The 23,585-nt window shown below is 41.1% G+C and overlaps 1 protein-coding gene across 1 annotated transcript in view; it reads right to left on the minus strand.

Annotated features, from left to right (window-relative positions):
* Positions 1 to 23,585, minus strand: part of zc3h3 (zinc finger CCCH-type containing 3) — a 63,037-nt gene that overhangs the window by 25,608 nt on the left and 13,844 nt on the right. The window contains exon 4 of the mRNA XM_051377222.1: positions 3,754 to 3,907. Coding sequence (XP_051233182.1) covers positions 3,754 to 3,907 — 154 coding nt within the window. The remainder of the gene's footprint in view (positions 1 to 3,753; positions 3,908 to 23,585) is intronic.

A 23,585-nucleotide genomic window follows, 5' to 3' on the forward strand; every position in this document is an offset into this window, starting at 1 on the left:
CTTTTTTAACAAATATTTTAACAACTAACTCTTTTTTAATTATTAATTAAATAAATTAATAATTAATTAAGTGAATTAAGGGTTAATTTTGGCCAAACAAGACTGTGGAAAGACTAACAAAGAAGGTTTTGGTGAGTTTTTTTGTCCAATTGTTTTGGTATGAGATGACCACTATCTAAATAAAAGTTGACTGAATGAAGAAATTAGAGCATAAAAATGCCCTCCGGGGCATCTGAGTAGTTTTTGATATTGTGACGGTTACGTTATTATATCTGTTAGCCGGGTTATAAGGACCATTTGAAAAGAACAGCTTGATTTTCTACTCTAGAGACCTATTTTATATATGTAACAATGTCTTATAGAATGCATGCAGGTTATCCAGATTAAAGACGTTGGGAACCTCTGAACACTACGCAAGGCTGGGTCTAGGGTTTGTTTTTAGATGCATGGCTCTGAGTGAGGGGTTCAGCTATGATCAGGCACCAGAGATAAGAGCAGAGGACATATGAGGACAGGGATCAGTGGGTCTGATAGGCCAAAGATGAAGAGCAGCACTCAGTAGTTAAGAGCAAAGAATATGAGCTCATGCTCCACTCAATAGCCTCAAACTGATAAAAGTGGAGGGTCTTTGGAGTTAAACAGATAGATAAGCATGAGAAAGGACTGCATGGGTGGGTGAGGGGGGTAATCCACTATCCTTGGGGACCTGACCTGTCCCCCTCCCTCCCTATCTCTTTCCTCACTTCTACACACTAGGTGATATTTCACAAGATGTCACGGGGCTCAAATTGAAAATCCCTTGATGAATCAATATTTACTGCAGCAGCTAAATGAATAGTAATAAGTCACCAGAGGCCGAGTCCAGCCACAGTCCAGGCTGCTCTGTCTCACCAAATCTGGATTACACAAATGAACCCCCCATCACCAACACACACAAATGCACATAAGGACAAAACTGCTTTAATTATAAAAAGGGATACCCAAACATACTCAACCAAAAGATAACCTAAAGGTCACCCACATGATAAAAAAGATGGTTTTGTGATACCTGCCTCAGATATTTTGGGAGTTTTGTTTGTGGTGCTCACGAGAGGGCTGGGAATCTTTGGGAATCCTGTAATTTCATTTAGTTTTTAATTTTTTGGAGTGTCACGATTTCATTAGGAGTTTATTATCTTCATTCTCCATTCTATAAATAGTGAAGGCTCTTAGTGTGCCAAACCATGCAGTCCAAGTGCACTAAACGCAATATGAAACAAAAGTGGCAGTTAAGCTAACTCGCCTTGATGATGATCACTGACCAAACGAGAGAAAAGAGTGTGAGAGTATGCAGTTTTTGTATTTGAATAAGTTAAAAGTCCATTTTACTCTGGATGTTCCACAGTCCTCACTGTAAACAATCTTCACTGGAACTACTTTCTACTAAAGGAAGTGAGGTCTGTGCATTTTGACACAAACAAGGGACTTCTGAAGAGTTTTTCAAGTTTTACCATTGAGAAATGGAATATAATATTCATAAGAATGTTTTCATTAGTCACCTAAAAATCACCTAAATATTAGTGCTGTCAGTTAAACGCGTTATTAACGGCGTTAACGCAAACCCATTTTAACGGCGTACATTTTTCTATCACGAGATTAACGTTTTTCTTTTTGGCCTAGCACACTTTGTAGTTTTTTTTCCCATGCTGTTGCAACAACTAGTAACGTTAGAAAAACTACAACACCACACCGGATCTAGCTAGACCGGAAACAAAACAACAGGCACGCCGCACACACTTGTTTAAGAGTAGTAGATGTAACGTTTTGAGTGAATGGCGAGCGCGAGACGCTGAAATGGATGCCAATAATATTCTGAATGGAAAGTTTGCTTTTAAAAAGTTGCCAAATGGTTCCATTGACAAGACCAAAGGGATCTGTGTGTTTTGTTGTTGTGAACTGAGCTATCATCGCAGCACGTCCAGTCTGAAATACCACTTGATGGCCAAACACACAGCTGATGAGAATTCTCCGCCCCCTCGTCAAAGCCAGGCGACAATGGATGATTTTTCAATAAAAAAGCTGATCCACTTTTCCATGTTGATAAGAGCATTAAAATGAGAAAAAATAATGGGTCAAAAAGAAATCAAGGGACATTTAGAATAGATACAAATGTACGTAAGAGCGGACAAACCAAGCACTGTAGAGAGGGCCTTTTAAACACACACACACACACACACACACACACACACACACACACACACACACACACACACACACACACACACACACACACACACACACACACACACACACACACACACACACACACACAAACAAATAACCAATATGTCCTTGAGATGAAGAATTCTACTAAAAAAAAATTTAAATGTAAAATTTTTGGATAGTTTATGAACTAAACAATTAACCAAAAACAATTTTTAACAGATTTAGTGGCAGTGGAATGAGTCATTAGTTGCAGCTATACGTATCTCTTTTGTGAACAGAACGACTCCTAGAATAGACATAGGTACCCTCATGGCACTTTGAACCACATGTAGTTTGGTGTGTATGTGTGCATGTGAGAGAGTCTAGTCATACCTCAGCCAGAAAGAACATCCTGTTAATTCTCTACACATTAACAGATCGTCAAAACCAACCACAACAACCTGTTCAGCGCTTTCACGATCACAGTACGCGACCACTGCCGGTGAAAAAAGCTCAACACCACCTGGTTAATAAACATGATTGTGGTGTGTCTTTTCCGTAGTGATAAAGCCATGAATAAGCCATTAAGTTAATGTCTGTCACCCAATAATGACCTCCTCATAAACATTAATTAACTCTCTACCCTCAGAGATGACCTCACCATCACAACCACTCATATCACACAAAAAAAAGATCTTCTCACCTCTGTATGTTATAGGGCTAAATATATGGTAAAAAGTCAAAAGGCCAGATATGGAGATTGCGATATGATTCACAAACCACACACCAAACAAACATGTTTTCTTACATCTGGAGAACAAGATCTGAAGGCCAGAGCAGCTCTCTCAGAGCTACAGTTCTTCCTTATAATGCTGTCACACATTTAACCTTTATCAAAACATTGTGATTTAGATATTGCACTGGGCCATATTGCAATTTTGATAATATTTCAATTGTATATATTATATATGTATATTATGTTTTTTCTTTTGTATCATTGTAAAGTAAATCTAGTTGGATTTTGTTCAGTCAAATAAGCAATCTGCAGATTTCCCTACTGAACTTGTACATTTTATAGCCTAGATTTGTCAAAGAATTTAGAGATAAGAATTTTAACCAAAACAAAAATGAAATCAATCATTAGTTGCAGCCCTATGCAGATACTTTACTCACTGTGAGGTCCAGACTCACTGGTGGATTAAATCTCATGTGAGAATGATAGAAGAACGAGGGGACAAAGAAGGGATGGGAACTGTAACGACATTGAGAACCAGACCCACTCACCCTTCCTCTCTCTCTGCATCTGTCCTGGGTGAGAAGCTTTCCCTGCTGGTGTACAGTAAATTAATGGGAGGAGCACAGTGATGTAAATGGTTTATTCTCTGGGTTACCTACTGTGTAAAAATGAGCACCATAAATTTCCGACCTCGTCCACTCATGCTGCACATGACGGTGACATAAAAGACAGGGCGCTGCTCTGCGCTGAAGGATTCTGGCCACTGAGACACATTAAACCCAGACCCGCAGGAGGTGTGTGTGTGTGTATTTGTCTTTGTTAACGCGGATTACCTGGCAGTCTGGATCCTCTTGGCCCTCCAAGAGAGGGCAGGGTTGTAGTGGAGTGGGTGTGCGGTGCCAGAGCCTGGGCGGGTCACCAAGTTGTAGGGCGACCTGAACACCCGCTGAGAAGAGGCGGGGCTACGGTGGGAGGAGAAGGCGGGACCTGAGGACAGCAAGGATGACAGATCAGTATGAAAGTCTGCAAATGAAAATCTGATCACGCACACAAACAGACGCAGTAGTTAAACATCCAGTCGGTAAGTGAACAAACGCACATATACTCATCATTCTGAAAGCACAAAACTGCACATACACACACACAGACACACACACACAAGTTTGTCTGAGGACTCTGGCAGGTGTGCTCTTTAATAAGCTTCACATATAAAAATGAGAGGGAATAACAAAGGCAGAATTTTTATGAGCCTAATAAATCATATCCTCTGTCTCTTTCCTCGCTGCCTTCATCCCTCCTGCCTGGTCTCCCTCCCTCCTTCTCACTTTAAGTCTCATTCGTTATATCATTTTACAGATCCATCAGAGAAGAGGCGTAAGAGTAGAGAGATCGGAATAGAAAAAAAAAGAGGACTAAGTGTTTTTATTTATTTATTTATTTATTTGGCTGTGTATCCATCATGTTGTTTTATGATGGCCTATGCTGGCTGACGTACTCGCACGCAGAATAGCATTTGCATTGTGGGTCGTCTAAGTCCCTGTTTACATCAGTTTACCAAGATCAGAGACTACATGGGCCAGGAGCCCTGTAGGTACATTGTGAATCCGAGTTCTAATCTTGTGTCCCTGCAGTAATTGATCTGTTATCTATTAGTATATGCCAAATACGTTAAAAAAAATAAATTAAGAGTGTTAATCAAAATTTTCTTTTCATGTAAACGTTACAACCAACTAACTCCTCCCATCATATAAAACAGCATTAGCTAGCAGAGCAGTACCATAGTAGGAGGTGTGTGTTTGGATGTAAGTTCAGGCATATGTTTACAGCAGGATGTATGAAAGTTACAGTACAACGCTTGAAACCAATTCTTTTACCACCTTCCAAAAAAATCACGAAGGGGAGCGCTAACATCGCTCCAGAGCAGCCATACTGCCGAGGCTGCCTGCAGACATCGGCCTGGTGAGCGCAGGCATCAGCCAATGGCGATTATCTCCAAATGCCAGATAATCGGCACAACTGACCGTCCGATTGATTGGTCTATCACAAAATTATACCGTCACCTCTGTTGTCTCTTCCAAATGAAGCTGAAAGAAAGTTAATTCCAACTCAATTTAGCTTCAACCAAAGATCCACATCTCGTCCTACTTTTCCTATTGTGCACACTAATATCAAATTAGTCTTGTGTAATTGAGTTAAGTTTGGCTACTCTGTGGGTTTGACTGCTTGTATCTGACTTATTTTAATGATGTTCCCAGATCTCAGCAATTTACTTGATGTGTACAACATTTACCAATAGACGTAGAGGACAAGCTGACAGAAATACAATCTGAGATGTAGTAAACCACAAATATTCTTATAACCAAGCTTCCACGGACATGGAATAAAAGCTTTGTGTACATACATACAATACATATGTAAAAATGTATACATTAATTTGCCACAAGCTGCATGGTACTTCATGAAAAGGTAGAAAACCTTCCACTACTAGAGTCTGAATAGGGAGATTTAATGCAACATGAATCAGTTGCTCACGGTATTCATTTAAATTATTCCACCCCCCAAAAAAACCCCTCTTGCATGTCATTATCTGCACTACCTCTTCCCCTCCTACAAATCATTCACTGTGGTGGTCAGTGACAGCACTCTGTCTTCCTAATGAGTAAAGAAAAGACAGAGTGAAGAGAGGTGTGAAAAAAGGATAACAAATGAGTTTATACCCCCGGTGAGGAGCTCATTTCCTATCACCTCTTTCACAAGTCTTTAATTGCCAATTGTCAGGATTGTCGCCGTTTTAATTAGCGTCCAATAACAAACCGTGACCACGAGGGCCGCGGTGACAAACAATAAAATGATTTGATTTCCACTTCTACACATTCCAGCTTCTCTCTCTCTCTCTCCACTCCTCCCTCTCACTCTTCCTCCCCCCAGGCGCTGGTTTCATTTGTCAGCCGGGATGCAGCTCTGGATCAGCTGGAGAATTCATCTCAGACAAACATTTACTGTTGAACAAATCACTGCGAGCTGGGGGGGCTGCAGGGGTACTGACTGCATGTTTAGGACGCGCACGTACACAAAAACACACACACACACACATACACACGGTGTCTTGCACATGTACACTTGTAGACTACATGACATGTACATATGAAGGTTCTTTATAGGGTTATAATTCTATGTTATACCATGCCTATACCATTCTGCCTGGTATCCATTAAAACTGTGCAACACCTGAAACACAACAACACGTCTGCGTGATGCTATGTTACCTGATTATAACTTTCACCAAAACGCACTTTTTTGAGTGAAATTGACTACAAACAAACTTTGAACAACGTCAGGGGTCAACAAGGATCGCCCGCTTGTCCAAGGCAAGTAAAAAGCCATGTCGGGCTAGTAAATCTAGCAACTCACTTGAAGAATTAAACATATTTTTTCAGAAGCTGATGATGGAAGTAGCTAAGGAGTGAACGATTTCTGACTCATTTACCCGACTGCAAGTGGTAAAAACATCCCTCTGCGCAAATGTAGGTTTTTCCTGCATGCCTCTGCAACGTGTAACGTTACTGGAAAAAACGAAGGCAAAAGGTAAAACCACTGCCCACTTTGACTTGTTTAGTTTACAATATGCCATACTGGTTATATTTCATTGTGTGCAATGAAGGGTTAATACCAACATTTCCTGTGCACTCACATTCTATTTCACCCCCATTTAAGTGTATATATAAATAACAGACTTTAAATATATAATATAACTGAGTTGATAGCTTATTTAGAGACTTTCTGATCATGTTTCTTACGGCTTGACTTCCTTTTAGCAATGTTACCTCGTTCCCAGATCTCAGCAATTACTTCAGTACAATGTTTTCAGAGCTTTTATGATGGTCAAAACTATGGAAAGAAAATAAATAAGTTCCGATTCTGATTTTTGATATCAAAAATATAGTTACCAATACAATGCTACTGATTTCAACCATATAGCTAGTTCTGTGGGTGAAAAGGGCGTGTTGGGTTATGAAAGTGAAACAGAGTAAAAAGAAAAAAAGAAGAGAGAGTCAGAACAAGAGAGGGAGCAAGAGAGAGTATATGGGTGGAGGTAGGGAGGGGGTTTGTACAGGATTAGTTGCCTGGCTTGTAGTCACTTTTTCTCCCACAATCCATCTGTATTGCAGTCAGAGCTATTTGGGCGTCCTGGCAGATGACAAATAGGGCTTGTCAAAGGTGCTGCCACGATTCCCACCAAGCAGCCTCGTACACCCCTCTCACACCCTCCCCCCCAGCATCCCTGACCTGCACCTCAATCTGCCTCTAAACCCTCGTTCCAACATTGTGACACCCGCCGTGTCCATGACGGTGTCACACAGCTTTTCCACCTTGGCTACTGTTTAATGACATCTATAGTGAGCTGTACTGTTGAGGAGTATCCCTTAGTGTGTGTGTGTGTGAGCGTGAGTGTGTGTGTTTGTGTGTTTGTGTGTGTGTGTCAGCAGGGATGGATGGACGGTGTTGCTCTGATTGTAAACCACTGCAGGTTGTGTTGGTTGAGTGGCTCTGGGAGCAATGGGGTCTCAATCTTCCACTATAGGACCATGACCAATGAGCATGTGAACACACACACTCAAACACACACTTACTCACACATATACACCTGGGGTCTCAATCTTCCCTTAATAGACCTTTGACAGTGGCCCGCCTTGCAGTGTGGGGGGAGCGAGTGGAGTGGCGGCCTGTGCTGTGAAGACACCGTTTGCAGACGCATGCAGCTCGCACGCCGTCCATCCATCTCTCGCTGACTCGCTGCTGTGAATCCACAGATAATCTACTCTAGTCGCCACACGCTGCACACGTGGCCCCTTCTGCAACTAGCCTGCTTTCTAGCCACACATTAAAAGGCTGGTTCAATATTTTCTCACTCTAGTGGAATCTATCTATGCAGATAGTTTGGGCTTTGTCGGCTCAGGTTTTGATATATCCGTTTCCCGTTCCCAATGCAATAGGGCTGAGAGGAGACAGCTCCAATCTGCCAGATCAGTATCAGCGCCTGATTAAGCAAATAGGGTATCAGTCACTTGTGTGATCAACATTAAATAGTTTAATTCAGGGACGCAAGTTTGGATTCTTTTCATTATTGATAGATCTGCCGATTGTTTATTCAAATAATCATTTGGTCCATAAAATTATGACTATGAAAATTGCTGAACCAGCAAAAATGTTATTTTGTGCAAGTGTTATCAGTGAATTGTTGCATTTTTAAAACATAAGAAATTACTGTCTGCTGGTCGACTAATCAATTCACTGTTTCTTTGTTCCTTAGCAGAAACACCCAATTTTGTAATCAGTTATATTTATTCAGTCACAGCAATCTTCATGTTACCTTCCATAAAATTGAGTTCCATGAAATGAGGTATGTACAGATTTATTAAAAACAAAAGCACTGGTGCTCAGGATCGGCAGATATCAGAATTTTGGTTTTCCCAGCAAATGAAATGGGTGAAATAATAGTTACAACCTTTCTGATGATCTCACTGCTTGTGTTTCTTGCACCGTTAGTCTTCTCTTAATCGCAGAGATCAGGGAATATGGCGACATTGCTTACTTTGGAGAGTATAATGTTATTAGAGTTGTTACAAAGTGACAAGTTGTAATATACTGTAATTATCCTTTAAATGTTATTTTTCATTCACCTCCACTGTAAAGGAGTGTAGGCAGAAATCAGACAGATATCCAGACAAAATAAAACCATGACAGTCTGCATGGCTAGAGGCCACTAAATGGAATTTGGGTGAGCAAACCCTTCAAAACAAAATCCAGGGTTAATGTTTTCCTCATTTATCCTCTCTGTGATATAACAGGTCTGATCCTCTCCTGTTAGTCCAACTGAGGAATCCCCTCAAAACTTGACAGATCACTAATGTAGATGCTGCTTTATCAACGTAAAGCGACAGATGTACCATCACATAAGTGGATCTGGGAGTGTTGAACTAAAGTCACATCCCTAATATGACTGAGCCTCGTCTAAGCGGTGTGGAATAAACTTTGACTAAAGTTGTCTGCCACTTCAGAGCTTTGATAACTTTCATGCTCTGTATCTCTCTATCCTCAGCCCTCTGACTGGGGCTACTGACAGGCCACTGCACCGCACCTCCCCTCCTCCACCCTCTTAGGGATCCCCCCAGTGATCCCCATCCATACCTGACGGCTAATTCCAGGGAACAGCGGTCTCCGTTTGCCCCCTCCCTGGGACAACCCGATGGATAATAAATCTTATTATTGACAGTGCCTGTTCCCCCTGCCATCCCATGTCCCCGTCCCCTGGGGCTCATCTTCTGACTCCCACTGCTCCAGCGCTCTTACAGAAGACAGCAGTGCCATGCTAACATCAGACTTAACAAGGGAGTTACCACAATTTAATAACCCAGTGTAAGCCAGCGTGGTTATGATAATATGATCTCTGCGTGTCTGACACCCAGTGATACTTTCTGACAGACTACCAAGAGATGTCAACATAGTTTGATGTCCCACCCTGCCAACAGAGAACTGCGTTCCACGGCCTTAAAAATACTGCATCCCATAACTCATGGGAGTATATCATGGACTCATAAGCTATGACTAGAATGTGAGCGTTGCAGGAGATGTTGCATGTGAACGAGTTTATCATGTTCCAGGAAAATTAAGGAGGACAGACGAGATCATAAAATGTTCATACACCTCCATATACCAATCCTCGAAAAGCAAGCCTGTCTGTAAAGTCTCATAGTGTACCTTGTTGACAAGGTAATTCGCCTCACTGCTGCAGGATGTGGATCCATTTATAATTCCTGACCTGCTGTCAGGGTCCAGATGTGTGTTTAATGTGACATGTAGTGGCTTGATGGATATGTAGTATGGATGATTTGGTCAGAACTACTGGAAAATAGCTGGGGTCCGAGTTAAGTTTCTGTTAGCCACTGACATTTAACAATAATAATTCAATATTAACAGTTAATTTTAGCTTATATTGGTTTGGTCCCTGACCTTTGTCGTATTTCTTGTTACTTATCAACCAACACAAAGATATGAGGTAGTTAGAATTTATTTTTCAATGTAAAATGTCCCCAAATGTCACGTCCACTATGCTCAGTACATAACAGTCTCAATTCTATCAAGAAGAGACACAAAGAGATCCCTTAAAAGTTGATTGTCTATGTCACAAGTCACAATTGTACTCTTTGTCATATGGCTGCAAAAATACCGTATGTTTTCTTAATAGATCCGTTATGTGATTACCATGTATAGACTGCGTCCCTGTCGTACTGAAAACTTGCGTTTTTAAATCATATTTATGTTTATTTGAGTGCCTCATTTGTTGTGAAGACACTGTGCAGGGTATAGGACATTTCACATTGCCAACACCACAACAAGTGAAGACATGCAGTGAATTTGTTTATGGAACTACAATGTTGGTATAGCCAACTTGTGAGCCTAAAATTGCCCTTTCAGCTAAAAGAAGCTACAACTGCAGAGTTTTAGATAATTATCTGTGGGTTCATCGCCACCAGGGACACCTTTAACATTACTCAGTAATTTGATTTAATTTCAAGATTAAAAATAATATGTACTAGAGCTTTAAGTTACAGTACATGTTCTTTGATTCCTTTAAGTAATATTCCATATGACCTTTATTCATTCCTGTAGACTAAAAACAGAACTGCCTTCAGAGAAGCGGTGTTACTGTAAGTGTGATGACAGACAGATGGCTTAACATTAATCAACTGCTCTTCAGTTCTGTACTGTGTCATGACCAAATTAACACTTGCCTGCAAGTTAGACGCCAGAGAATAAACAGTATTATGTTTAAGAAAGTATTTTTGTTCTGCTACACTCTTTTAGGAGAGTACGCATGGGCTACACTGGTGTGTATGTGGATGAAGAGTTGACACGGACTGACAGGCCGATGGCTGTGTGGGGCCAAATACTGACACAGGAGGCCCCTTGTGCGTGCCATCAGCTGTCAGCCAGTGTGGTGGTGATGTCACCACAGAGAGGCGTGTTCAGAAGGGAAGAGAGTGTTTTGGGATGGAGGGTGGTGGTAGTGATGATGGGGGGGGAAAGAAGGGGAGGGAGCTACTGGCTTGTGGCCTCGTCCATCATCACGGTGGAGCCATCAGCTGTAACATATACCAGCTGACCCAGAGAACCCCAGGCTGACCAGGGGAGGGGGAATTCTTCCACCCAGCCTCACACGCTGCCAAATGCAAACACAAATACATGCTGGTAGGTTGCTGCTATGGCTACGCTATATATAGGAAATGATTTGTATAGCTGTTGTAAAATCAGAATTCACCAAAGCCCTTAAAATTAGACAAAACCAAAATATTAAGATAAATAGATGTTCACCTAACCACAAACTCATACGTACTAGTCAAATGAGATACAACATGTTAATCAGTGAGCTTCAGAGATGTTAGTAGTGGTCATTTTGAATTCTGGATAGAGCTGGCTAGCAGTTTCCCCTTGTGCCCAGTCTTTATGCTAAGCTAAGCTCGTCACCTCTTGGCTTTAGCTTCAAAGTTAACTCAGATACTAACCTTGCGAGGCAGCTGGACTTACAAGATCACCAAATCATGAGATCTCACAAGAATCCATCGTGCCAGGCTTCAAGCCATGAACCTGTGTCCGAACTACAGTGGTCTGAACCAACTGGGAGCTACAGCATGAGCTACGGGCATGGTTTAATGCTAGGTGTGTGTGATGACGTGTGTGGTTAGTGACTGTTCAGGAACAATGGCGGGTGTTAAAGAGGTTAGTATAGATGCTGCTTCGTAGATGCTGCTACCATCAGTTATACAAAACTAGAATATTTCTTCATCGAAAGAAGAAGCAAAAAAAAGGCACCGAAGGCTTCAGTAAGAGTTTGACTAAATGATATAGTTTGTTGATTGGATTGGTTGAAGTTCAACTGTGATAGATGGTGATAGACAGATGGTTCTTCCAATTAGCTGCCAAGTGCCTGTCCTTTTCCAAATGGTCTGGCGCAGTCGGGATACTCAGATACATGAGGGGGAGATCGATCTTCTCATCTACCTCCCGGGAAGAAAGTGATATGGCGTATTTCTCAAAATGTCCAGTGGGTTCGGGGTGGTAGATATAGCTTTACAAAAGGTTTCTATGGTTTATAATCGTGATTGAACAAATCTAATGCTTTAATCAAAACAAAATTTAAAGCAAATTTTCTTGACTGTCATGCGTATTCAGCATTAAACTTACATAATTAGATTATGGATCTATATATTCTTAAAAACTATATCATCTTTATCAAATAATAAAACAATTTCCACGTGTTAAGAGCACAATCCAGGTCTAAGTATTTTTCCAATTGTTGAATCATATGCAAGGAGACTTGACAACATCCTTGATGAATAATTGAATGATATTAGCCCTTATGTGTGCTTTTCCAGAGTAGCCATACGCTCCTGTAGCCATAACGTACATCAATAACGTAAATAAGACATGATGAAAACATGCATTTACTTGAACTCAACCTTGACCCTGACCCCAAACCCGATAGCTGACAAAATCTTTCATGGCGATCAGGACTCCGTCAGGTTGCAATTCACCCATGACGTGTGTGTCACACATACACACAGCGTCGTGCTTGGTCAAAAGGATGACTATGGCTGTCAATCAGCAGATCCCATTAGAAGCATCAAGAGGAAGAGCCTGGGGCTTTGCCCACTTAAGGATTGCCATTATTACATACGTATGTGCATCTGTTTGTGAGTATAGAGGGTGTAGGTGTGTGTGTGTTTGTGAGAGAGTGAAAAGCTTGGGTGGTAAGCGTGTCTCATAAAACCTTTTCCAAGTGTGACTGGGGCACTTGAAGGTTAAGTGAGTGCATCCCTAAAGGGCAACACAAGATTCCATAAGGGATGTGAACCTCTGCCCCCGAAAGACACACGTCAAGACCCCCAAGCAAGAGGGCGGGGGTGGGGCAGCAGAAAGACATTCTTTTGTATTTACTTTTTTTATCTGTACACATATTTGTACTTATTTTTTAAATCTGCTTGAGTCTACTCAACTCTACTCAACTCATCTCAACATTTGATAATTTTAGCTTAATTTATTCAGTTTTTTAATTAGCTATTTCAGTATCTAGAGCTTTGACAATATTACCATTTGGTTTTAGCTTATATAAGAGACGAACAAGAACAATATCAGCTAATATATGAATATCTGAATATCCTGTTTTTTTACCAGTAATTCTTAATTTTCTATCAGTCTTAAACATCCAGTTTGGTTCTAGTGTGTCTTCTGGTCCCATCTGCCTTCAGACTTGTCCTACTCTGAACTGTGTTACAGTTTTGTTGAGAAGTGTTGTTATTGCACCCAGAAATAGTATGAGACTTGGATGTCTTGGCTGACAACATTCTTGCACTGGAATAAAGTAATATTGAGAAACAAGAGCTGGTGTGTGAACCTACAGCATGTTAGTTGACTTTGTTTCATCATACTGAGTGATGGGTTGAAGACACATGCAGGACCCTGCAGTACTGTTTGTCAGTCACCACACACACACACGCACAGGGAGCAGAGGTGGCTCAGTGGTGTAGATTTAAACCAGAACTAAGGTTCTGGTTGCAGATGCCAGAGTGGTGCACATCCATCATGCTGCTGATTCTTTTGGGCCAGTGAGTGATGGACCCTAGTCAGCCGGTCGGACACCGGGCCTCAACTTCAGTTTCAGCCACTGTGTGAGAGACAAGGGGGTGATGTACAAGCCCACCGGGAGACACCCAAGCATCGCAAATGTGTCAGCGTGTTAAGAGAAAAGGGGGGTCGAGCATGGTCTAGGAGAGCAGGGACGAGGGTGTCGAAAAGAGAAGCGCTGCTCACAAGGAGGTTTCAGGTGATCTTTAAACTGGAATGTACGCAGTGGCACATCTTTCAGGGGATAAAGGTCAGGCTAAGATACAGCTGCACACCTTTCAAGGTCAGGGAATGAAAACATAGGCATAGACAGCTCGCCACTAATCTCCTACACCACCAGGCCATCAACGTCATTTAATCGTTTAAGTCAATTATGGAAAATCTTTGACTCTTTTTTTTCAGCATTTCCTGATGTTTGACAACCAAATGACGATTAATACAGAAAATAATTCAGCAGATAGTTACAGCTCTACTTTAATCCATGTGGATTCTGCAAAGAGAGAAAATACAATGAAATTCATTAGATTCAAAAAGGTCCAGTGTGTAACATTTTGGAGAATCTATTAGCAGAAATACAAAATAGTATTTATAGGTATGTTTTCATTAGTGTGTAATAACCTGTTTTTGTTACCACAGAATGAGTCATTTTTATCTACAGAGGGAGCGGGTCCTCTTCTACATATCCTGCCATGTTTCTACAGTGGCCCACAACGGACAAACCAAACAGACTCTAGATCGTGTTTTTCGCTGGTTTTGTGGCCATCACGGTTTATCCTACCTACACACTTCAAACGGGAAGGTGAGGTAAGGATGTTGCAATCAGCAACTACACCGCCAGATGCCATTCCATTCTACAAACTGGTTCTTTCAGGGCAGTTTATGGTATTTTAGACAATAGTGTGTTTTTTAACCAGTTTCAACATGACAGTGTCCCTGTGCGCAAAGTCTGCTCAATAAAGAAATGGTTTCCCCACTTTGATGTGGAAGAACTTGACTGACCAGCACCGAGCCCTGACTAAACCCCGTCCAACAACTTCAGGATGAACTGGGACACCGACTGGGAGCCAGGCCTTATCGCTCCAACATCAGTGTTGGATCTCGCTAATGGCTGAATGTGAGGAAACCCCAGCAGACAGGTTCCAAAATCTTGGGGAAATCTTAAAGTAAAAGAGTATTAAGAGCTGTTACAACAGCAGATGAATGTCTGTGACTTGGGAATGAAATGTTAAATAATCACATAGGAGTGTAATGTCCGTGTGTCCACATACTCTTGCAGTGTATCGATAGGGTTGCATTTTAGATGTCTGTATTGCATACTTCATTACTCACTGAGGAGCTCTGATCAGCTCCTTTTTATTGGACCCTATAGCCTATAAAGAAATTGGAAAAAAGAGCTTTTATGTTTACGGTTTCTTTTGATTGGAATAATTTATCTGCACAGTCGATTGTTGTCCTCATTTGGTTTATTTAAGAAGTCTTTGTTTTCTTATCTAAAACCCAAATTGATTGTGGTCTCGTTATTGCATGATCACTTTTATTTCTTGTGCTTCTTGGCTCTCCTGTGATTGTAATTGTTTAGTCTTAGTTGTTTGTTTTGCAGTTTGATTGATTTTGTGTTGTTTGCTGGTTGCTCTATTCTTACTGGCAGCATTGTGCTACTGTGGTTTGTATTATGTTTTTCTGTTTTTAATGTTTGTGTGTTTTTAAAGGGCCGCCCTGGATCATCATTCTAAAAGGGATTCATCCTTATATATAATACATTTTACTTAAAAAAAAAAAAGTATCATGCTGATCATGAAGACTTAAATTACTCTCTATATATGTTACCCCTATGTTTTTGTTACTTGTACGGACTCTGACAGCCTTCCATCTGAGAGTGCCATATATATATGACAGCATTTGACGACAGCATTAGAATAAGAAGGAGGCTTGAGTGGCTGTAAAGGTTTGCATGTCCAATAATATATATATATATATATATATATATAGTGTAGATTTACAGATGACTCTTGGCAGTGATTCTGATATTTGACCTTTTGAGTCTCGTTGTAATTAAGAGGGCCTGCTGGAATAACTACACAACTTGTGTCTGAAGGTTCACACTGGCCCCAGGCCATGGTCAAAAAAGTAACAGGGGGGCCTGGCTATTGACATGGTACTGCATTTGCTGGGGTGAAAAGTGAGGGTTCAGGGGCTAAAGGTCAGTAGGGAGAAAGGAGCACGATGGCATGATGAGGGACAGTCAAGTCTCTTGTCGGCTTGGGCGCTAATTTGGTAAGGGCAGGGGGCCAAGAGGCTTCCATTCCACCCTTTCTGATCCTTTAGAAGACCAGCAGGTGCTCTGTAGACAACAGGCTCCAAATAAACAAACGTCCCCTCCAACTACTTTCCTTTCTCTTCCTCATCAACTGCTCACCAGTAATTGGTCATATTTTGCTCACACCAAACTTTCCTTTCTTTGAAGTCGTGGGCCCTTTCTGTAATCACTCAGAGTTGTTACTCTTCGTGTCTATATGCGTGTCCTTAGCTCTATCTGCCCTTCTCTTGTGCAGCATCCTCACCCACCCACAGCCCCCTCATTCCGTGGTGGCATTCTGGGTGCAGCTGCCAGGGCCTAATTGGTCCCTTTGGGCCAGGGAAGAGCTGGCAGCCCCGTTAAAATGCTGATCACAACCAGGAGGAGTGGGCATCTGCTCGGAGCGGACACCGCTGCTGAACCGCTGGCACAGTCCACTCACAAACACATACGCAGAAGCATATGTACTAATAAAGGTCCTTCAAAGTCACTACAGATCTTGGCATAACAGCTAAAGCCTCAGTTCAATAACGTTAAGATTAGACTAACAACAGTCAAGTCATTCTCTACATGAAGTTACGGCAAGACTACATTTATGGTGCTGCCAGTTAGCATAAGAATTGCAACTTGGAAATAAATCTTCTAAAAAGGCAAGCATTTGGTGCATTTTCCAAACTCAATAATTACATTTGCATTAGGAAAGTGAAGTATCTTGTTGAGCTGACAGACTCACAAAACAACAGCTAACTCTGGTCGGGTGACAAAAATAACTCAATATACAGTTTGTTTCATTGTAAAAGACCTGTGTTTTAGAGCCTGAAAATGGTGCACCCCTCCCTGTTTATTCAATTGAGAATCAGGTTTCGAATTGACAATCAATTCTGCATCGAATCGTGACACCAAGAATCGGAATCAAATCGAACTACAGGATTCCCAAAGACGGCATAAATGCATAACTGTGACTGTCATGCCAGCTTGGTTCATTATTGGTATACTATTAAGTAAGTTATCTTATAAGTTATAGTAAAATTGTATGTCTTTCTTATCCTTCAATTACAACTAAGTTGCACATTGTGACTTGGTGGATGGATCCAATAATGTGGACCTGGAAGTATAACTGAAGCTTCAAAGTTTTAGAACAGATAATGTAAAAAATAATTGAAAATTTGGAATTAAATTGTGGTAAAATCATGGAAATGTATTTCTGTTGAGTCATGAGTCAGAGCCGGTGCATTAGCTACACAATCCCCATTATTGTGGTAATTCAACACATGTCGCTTCAAACTGGTAATTTATATGTACAAACTCATTAAAGCAAGAATGCACTGAAAGACAACCCTCAATGTGAGAGAGATAAGTGAGGAAATAGCAGTATGGTAATCCTCTCGAAAATAGACCAGGGGTCATGAACCTCAAGTACACAAGCTAAACTGTAAGAGAGGAGACATGCTATAAAGTATCACATGTACGGATGCAGACATGCAGGCATAGGATGGGCTGCTGTAAAAAGGAGGTGTTAGCAGGAGGCAGTGATCTAAAGTTTCTGTGCAAGAAAAGGAGACAGAAACAGGATGGAAGTATGTGACCTGACCTTTTAGTTTAATCACAGTATTATGTGATGGAATATAAACCTGACATAAAGACATGAGACTTGATAGCTTCTGTGTTACTTATAGCAGGTTATAGAATTTTGCTTACCTGCACAATGCCTCCATCTTTCTCTCATAAAACATGATTTTCTTCATTAAATTGGCGAAAATGTAATTTTCTTTTTAAGACCTTATCAGATGATTTCTGTTTAAGATGGCAAAATATAAAGTCCTTACTCACTTTTCTATACATTTTTTAGATCTACAGACTTGTACACGTGTTAGTTACACGTGTTCTGTGGTATGTCTTTCTATGGCATATACTACTACTGCAACACGTTCTCCTTCCAAACAAATACTGCCGCCAAGTCAGTGGCCTCCAGTTCAATATATCACACTGTCGGTGACCACTTCACATGATTTGTGGACACACAGGGCTCTGCGGTCAAGTTAGTTACAAAAACTACTTGGTTAGGTTTCGGAAAAGATCATTATTATATACCTGATGTAACTTAAGTACATGAAGAAAATGCAAATTACATAACGTTATGTATGTTAACTTATGTACTATACTAAGAAATCATTTACTTTCAGTTTCGCATGGGACATGAACAGCAGTCTCCTGCGACGCACGGCATCTGTAGATAAAAACAGCTCATTCTAAGGTAACAAAAACACAAACCATTCCTATATTCAGGTGATTATACAGTAATGAATATACCTATGAATATTATGTGCCATTTCTGCCAACAGACCCTCCTAAATGTTACACACTGGACCTTTAAAGGGTGGGCTATGTGTTGTCTAATAGAGGACAGGTTAACACTGATAATCATTTTGAGGCTGAAAAGGAAAAGAAAAAAAAAACACATTAACTTGTGGTTTTCCTCACTTTCACTAGGTTATCACTATTAATTTCCTGTATTTATATTAGAGTTTATATTGTTAATGGCAGCCATTTGGCAATCAGCCCAGCATTACTGTCATCGAACGAGACGGTCAATGATATCAGTATGTGTCTCCACGGAGACAGAGTGAAGTATTTAACGGCTAAGCCCCCCCAAAGACAGGACACAAATTAACCACACACACACACACACCACAGGCACACACACACACACACACACACACACACACACACACATACAGAGAAGCCCCCTGGACAGGAGACAAATTAACCACTTCCCACAGAGCAATTCACAAGGGAGCAGGGGACAGTAAACGGCAAATGATCAATATCGCTTTCTTCGGGAGCGCCCACACAATATTAGCCCCACACGCAGATACATTCAACACAAGTGCGTGTGCAAACACAAAACACACACAAACATGTGTCCAGGGGACAGTAGATCAACATATTTTAGGCCCAGAAGAGGACAGTTTGAGCATGTTGTTCCTGTGTGACTGAGAAAGTCTTTGTGGTCGTGATGCTCTTGTCCCAGATAGACAAGTGGCCTTCTACCCCCACCTCTCTCTTCTTTTTTTTTTTTTTTACTCCTCTTTAACTCTGAAGCTACAATGACAGGAGACAAACTAGCTATTTCCCCCAGAGCAACTCACCAGGGACAGCAGAAAATGAACTGCCCCAGATCAATACTGTACTCTCTCTCACAGTCACTCTCTGCTCTCCTGCACAGATACACAGCAAATTCTGCCCCCGGAAAAAGACACTTTTAGACTGGAGTCAAAAAAAGAGAAATAAGAATGGCTGTGTTTGCATGCATTAACATACAAAGTGATAATTGATAGTATTTCAGACCACAAGTGAGACTGATGAAGATCCAGGTAGGCCGTATAAGACGGTCCCTGTATGTTTGCATTCATGCTGCAGACTGGCTATTTGTCATACTCTGGTTAAGGTCAACCTGCTTGCATGCAGCGTTAATACACTGCACTCAATACCCCTGCTTCCATGAATAAACCAATTTACCTGGAGCAACATGCCCACAAATAAAAAGATCCACCCACAGAAGCATAGAAATATAAAAACACTGCAGCCCCCAGCTACTGTACAGAGACATCTCTAGGAAGCAGTGTCTGACTTTAACACAGGAGAAATGATGATCCTGTAGTTCTACACAAGTGCTGCTCCACCACACAGATAATACTGAATATCTAATTCTTGTTCCGTCCACTGATTATTTTAAATGTACCGGTTATATATGTAATACTGTCAAGCTTATATGTTGCATAAGATGTTGATTGATCTTGTGTGCTGCTTTCCTCTGTTTGCTCTATGGAAATTATGTGTATGCTGTCTCTTGTATTTGCCCTTTATCATTGGTTTAACCTCTGACTGACTTGGAAGCAGATCCATCTGGCTGTAGAAGTTTTGAATGTGGAAACATTTTCTGATATCTCTTAAATCTGTAATTTGTTCTCATATTAAAAGTATTTTGTTCATTTTGTTAGTTTGTCTTATGTCTGCAACCATGTTACTTGTGCTGCTGCTCGAGGCCAGGACACTAAATAAAAAAAAAGGTAGGATGTTTATTTGTAGTAAATCACTTTTCTGATCAAATCCCCCCCCCAAAAGTTGTTTTGAGAAGGCAGTGAGTTACATCAGTAACTGAAACATTACTGCTGGAAACAGAACAGGAGAATGGCAGGAATGCATCAGCTGTAACTGCTGGCAAAGATTCCACATTTACATTTCCTTGAAATAATGTTCCTTGGTCATCATCTTCCAAAAATTAATAAGTGTCACACTGAAAAAAAAGTTTTTTGTTTTAGATGCAGACAACGCTAATCTGTGTAAATATGTGTACATATGACTCAAATAAACCCCGGTCTGAATTTTGAGTGACAGTTTGTTGTAGCTCTGATGTGAACTGGGCCAGGAGTTCACCAATTGCTCAGGTTGCTGAGCCAGCAGGGAACATGTGCAGAGCCCCCTCTGCAGCTCACTGGCAGGAATGCAGCAGTAGGATCTGCTGATGCACATGCACGTATGCGTACATGTGCAGGCGTGTGTTTAAGTGTGTGGGTGTTTGTGTGAGTCCTCAATCTGGCTGTACACCCTGACCCACTCACAGGTGAGTATAAATAGTACTGAGCCCCGGTTCTGGGTTTTCCTGCCAAGTCTCTGCTGGCCCGAGAAGAGGTGATGGAATCGAGACCGGCGGCCTTCTCTGTGCGGCTGCTTGCTGCAGTTTACTGGCGGCCAATGTTGGATCACAGTCAAACCATTATCGCTGCCAGCAGACCACTGCTGATAACCAACCACCAGCCAGACTTTAAATTAGGAACAGACCAACTAATCATCAAGGCATCATCAAATTATTATATTTACTGATGTTAATTCATATTTTTGTTCAGCTACGTAGTGTTGAAATGATCCGTTTATTAAAGCGGCTCAGAAAATCTGAAATGATAATCACCAACAACTCCAATAACATAGTAAACTGTTAAAAGCATTTTACATCTATGCTACGCTACTTCTCTTCTCTCTGATTTTGTCACTGTAAATTCTATATCTTTGGGTTTTGGACGGCCGGACGGACAAACAAAAAACAAGTAATCTGAAGACTTGGATACTGGGAAAATCGTGAGAGCATTTTTAACAATTTTCTTTCATTTTAAAGACTAAACATTAAAAGTGAGTGGACTGGCCCTACAGCTATCTAAACACATTGAAAATCTGAAAATCTACAGGTCAAACAATTGATTGACAGTTTGGTGCCCGCAGTGGTGTTTGTTGCAGTTTAAATAAAACGCTTTACAGAGGCAAAAACGGAAATATTGCTGTGAATTGAAAATATCAGTGTCTCACAAAATAAATGTACATCACAGCAGCAGCATGTCCCAACACAGCACTGTGACTCCTGGAACATTCAATCCATTCGATCAGTATGCAGGGTCAAAGTGTTGAGCCTCAATTACAACACCAAAGATGATGTGATGATGACAAATACGTCATCATTGTTTTGGCCCGTAATACCAGTTATTAATATCACACCCACAGCTAATAGTTTGAGCTCCCCACCGATCGCTGCGAACCCCCCCTCTGCCCTCCATGCCAACGCTGCTGGCATGCTGGAAACCACCACAGCTTCCAGCGCCGGAGTTGCCATACCAAAACGGTTACACCTCCGCTACCGCAAATGCCAACAACGCTAATGCCAACTTACTGACAGTCACGCCGAAGGCCACAGTGTTACTGTAAATCATACAATCCGTTTCAACTGGGAGTGCAGGAGGAAGCGATCCACTTAATGCTGCGATCACGGTTACGTGTGACGGATACACGCAGACACACAGATAAACACAAACACACCTCCCCCCCACCCACACACACACAGTTGAGGACTCAATTACTCTGCTTCTGTTCAGAGCAAATCTCACTAATTAAATAGGTTAAGCATTAATTATTCAACCAGTGAGAGAGACCCTTGACGAGGGGGCTGGTGAGGGAGAGGGTACTGACGGAGCATGGGAAGGGGGTGATGGGGGGCGCAGCGTACTTCTCGGGCAATAAAACAATCCACACCCAGCGCAGCTAATCAATACAGCCCTGCTGGAATTAGCAGTTATCTTAAAGCCCTTTAACAAGAGCGTGCTGACTGACAAACACAAACAATCATCCATTATTAAATACCAAAACACAACCGAGGCCCTGCGGAGGGGGGGGACATGTGAAAACACTGAGGGTATGAGTGGTGTGGTGGTGGGGGGAGGGGGAGGGGTTGGGAGCCTGAATGGAGGGGAGTCGGGTGAGATTGAGGGACCGGGAGAAACAGATAAATGAAATGAAGAAAGATGGAATTAAAGGATGATGCCACTTAATTACAACTCGTTTTGGCTGTCATTTATTTGAGTCATACTCATCGAAGTCCAGTATTATTATTATATTAATAGTATTAGTTAATAGTAATGAGTGGCCTACAGTCAGGGTTTGTTATCTATCATCTAAACAACTTTATTTGGAGGCAAAATTCACAGTAAACACACTAAAAGTGTGGGTGATAATCCCTCACTGCATGACAAACTCTTCTGATGAGGCCATTTTTCCAAATGAATATATAAATAATTGCTGACTGCAGAGAAGTTCTCCATTCTTTAACAAAGGGATTATGAAGGTGTGACTATTGCAATGAATATCGCAATTAATTACCAATTAACATTAATTATCTGCAACTTTCCTGATGATCAATTAATAGTTTGAAAAAATGCCAAACATTAATTGGGTTCTAACTTCTCAGTTGTGAGGATTTGTTCTTTGGCTTATGTGATACTAAACTGAACATCTTTTGGATTTGGACTGTTAGTCAGACAAACCAAGTAATCTGATGCAACCGTTGGCTTTATGGTATTTTTTTATGGGAATTTTTCACTACTACATATTTTACAGACCAAACAAATAATCAGTTTATAAAATAAAATAATAATAATAATAATAATAATAATAACCATAAGAAATTAAACTTCTCGTATTCATCCCAAATAATAACAAGTGCCCCTACATTGGTTCTGTTGGTCTACCTGGCTCCATCTCCTCATTCTGATCAGTTCATCTGTTAACTCAGTATAGTTCAGTTTTATACATGAACATGAACCTATTACAGTTTCCCCTCAGAGTATTTGACCAAAGATAAAATGAATCCTGCAGTTTGACTTCTTCATAAAATACATGAATTACTGCATTATGTCTGTTTTGTAACAAAATCATTTATTTGTGTGCAACCAAACACTAATTTTCATGTTGCTGACTACAAACTAAACTTGAGCCCCAAATTGTAATAAACCAGAATTATCTTTTAAAGAGAGGAAGGAAAGTGGTTGACAGATCCAATCTATCATTCACTTTACACCTGTCCATCATGTCTCTGTGGAAATATTCTGCGCATTTGTTCCCATTACAGAGAACATTATTCCTAATGGTTAAATCTGGGGGACACCTGTAGGGAGGTCATGGGCTTAAGAGGCCTACCCTCTGCCTGCAAGCAGGGAGGTCAGGGACGTAAAGGAAAGTTGGGGCAGTGAGCTCAGAGGTTTGCATGCCAATCATGGTTGGAGGGACACAGTCAAATACCCAAGGGGCCCGAGAGAGCGGACAAAACTTTCCCCATGGGAGGGACAAAGACGCAAAGGAGAGAAA

This window comes from Dicentrarchus labrax, unplaced genomic scaffold (genome assembly GCF_905237075.1).
Source record: "Dicentrarchus labrax unplaced genomic scaffold, dlabrax2021, whole genome shotgun sequence".
Lineage (NCBI taxonomy): Eukaryota > Metazoa > Chordata > Actinopteri > Moronidae > Dicentrarchus > Dicentrarchus labrax.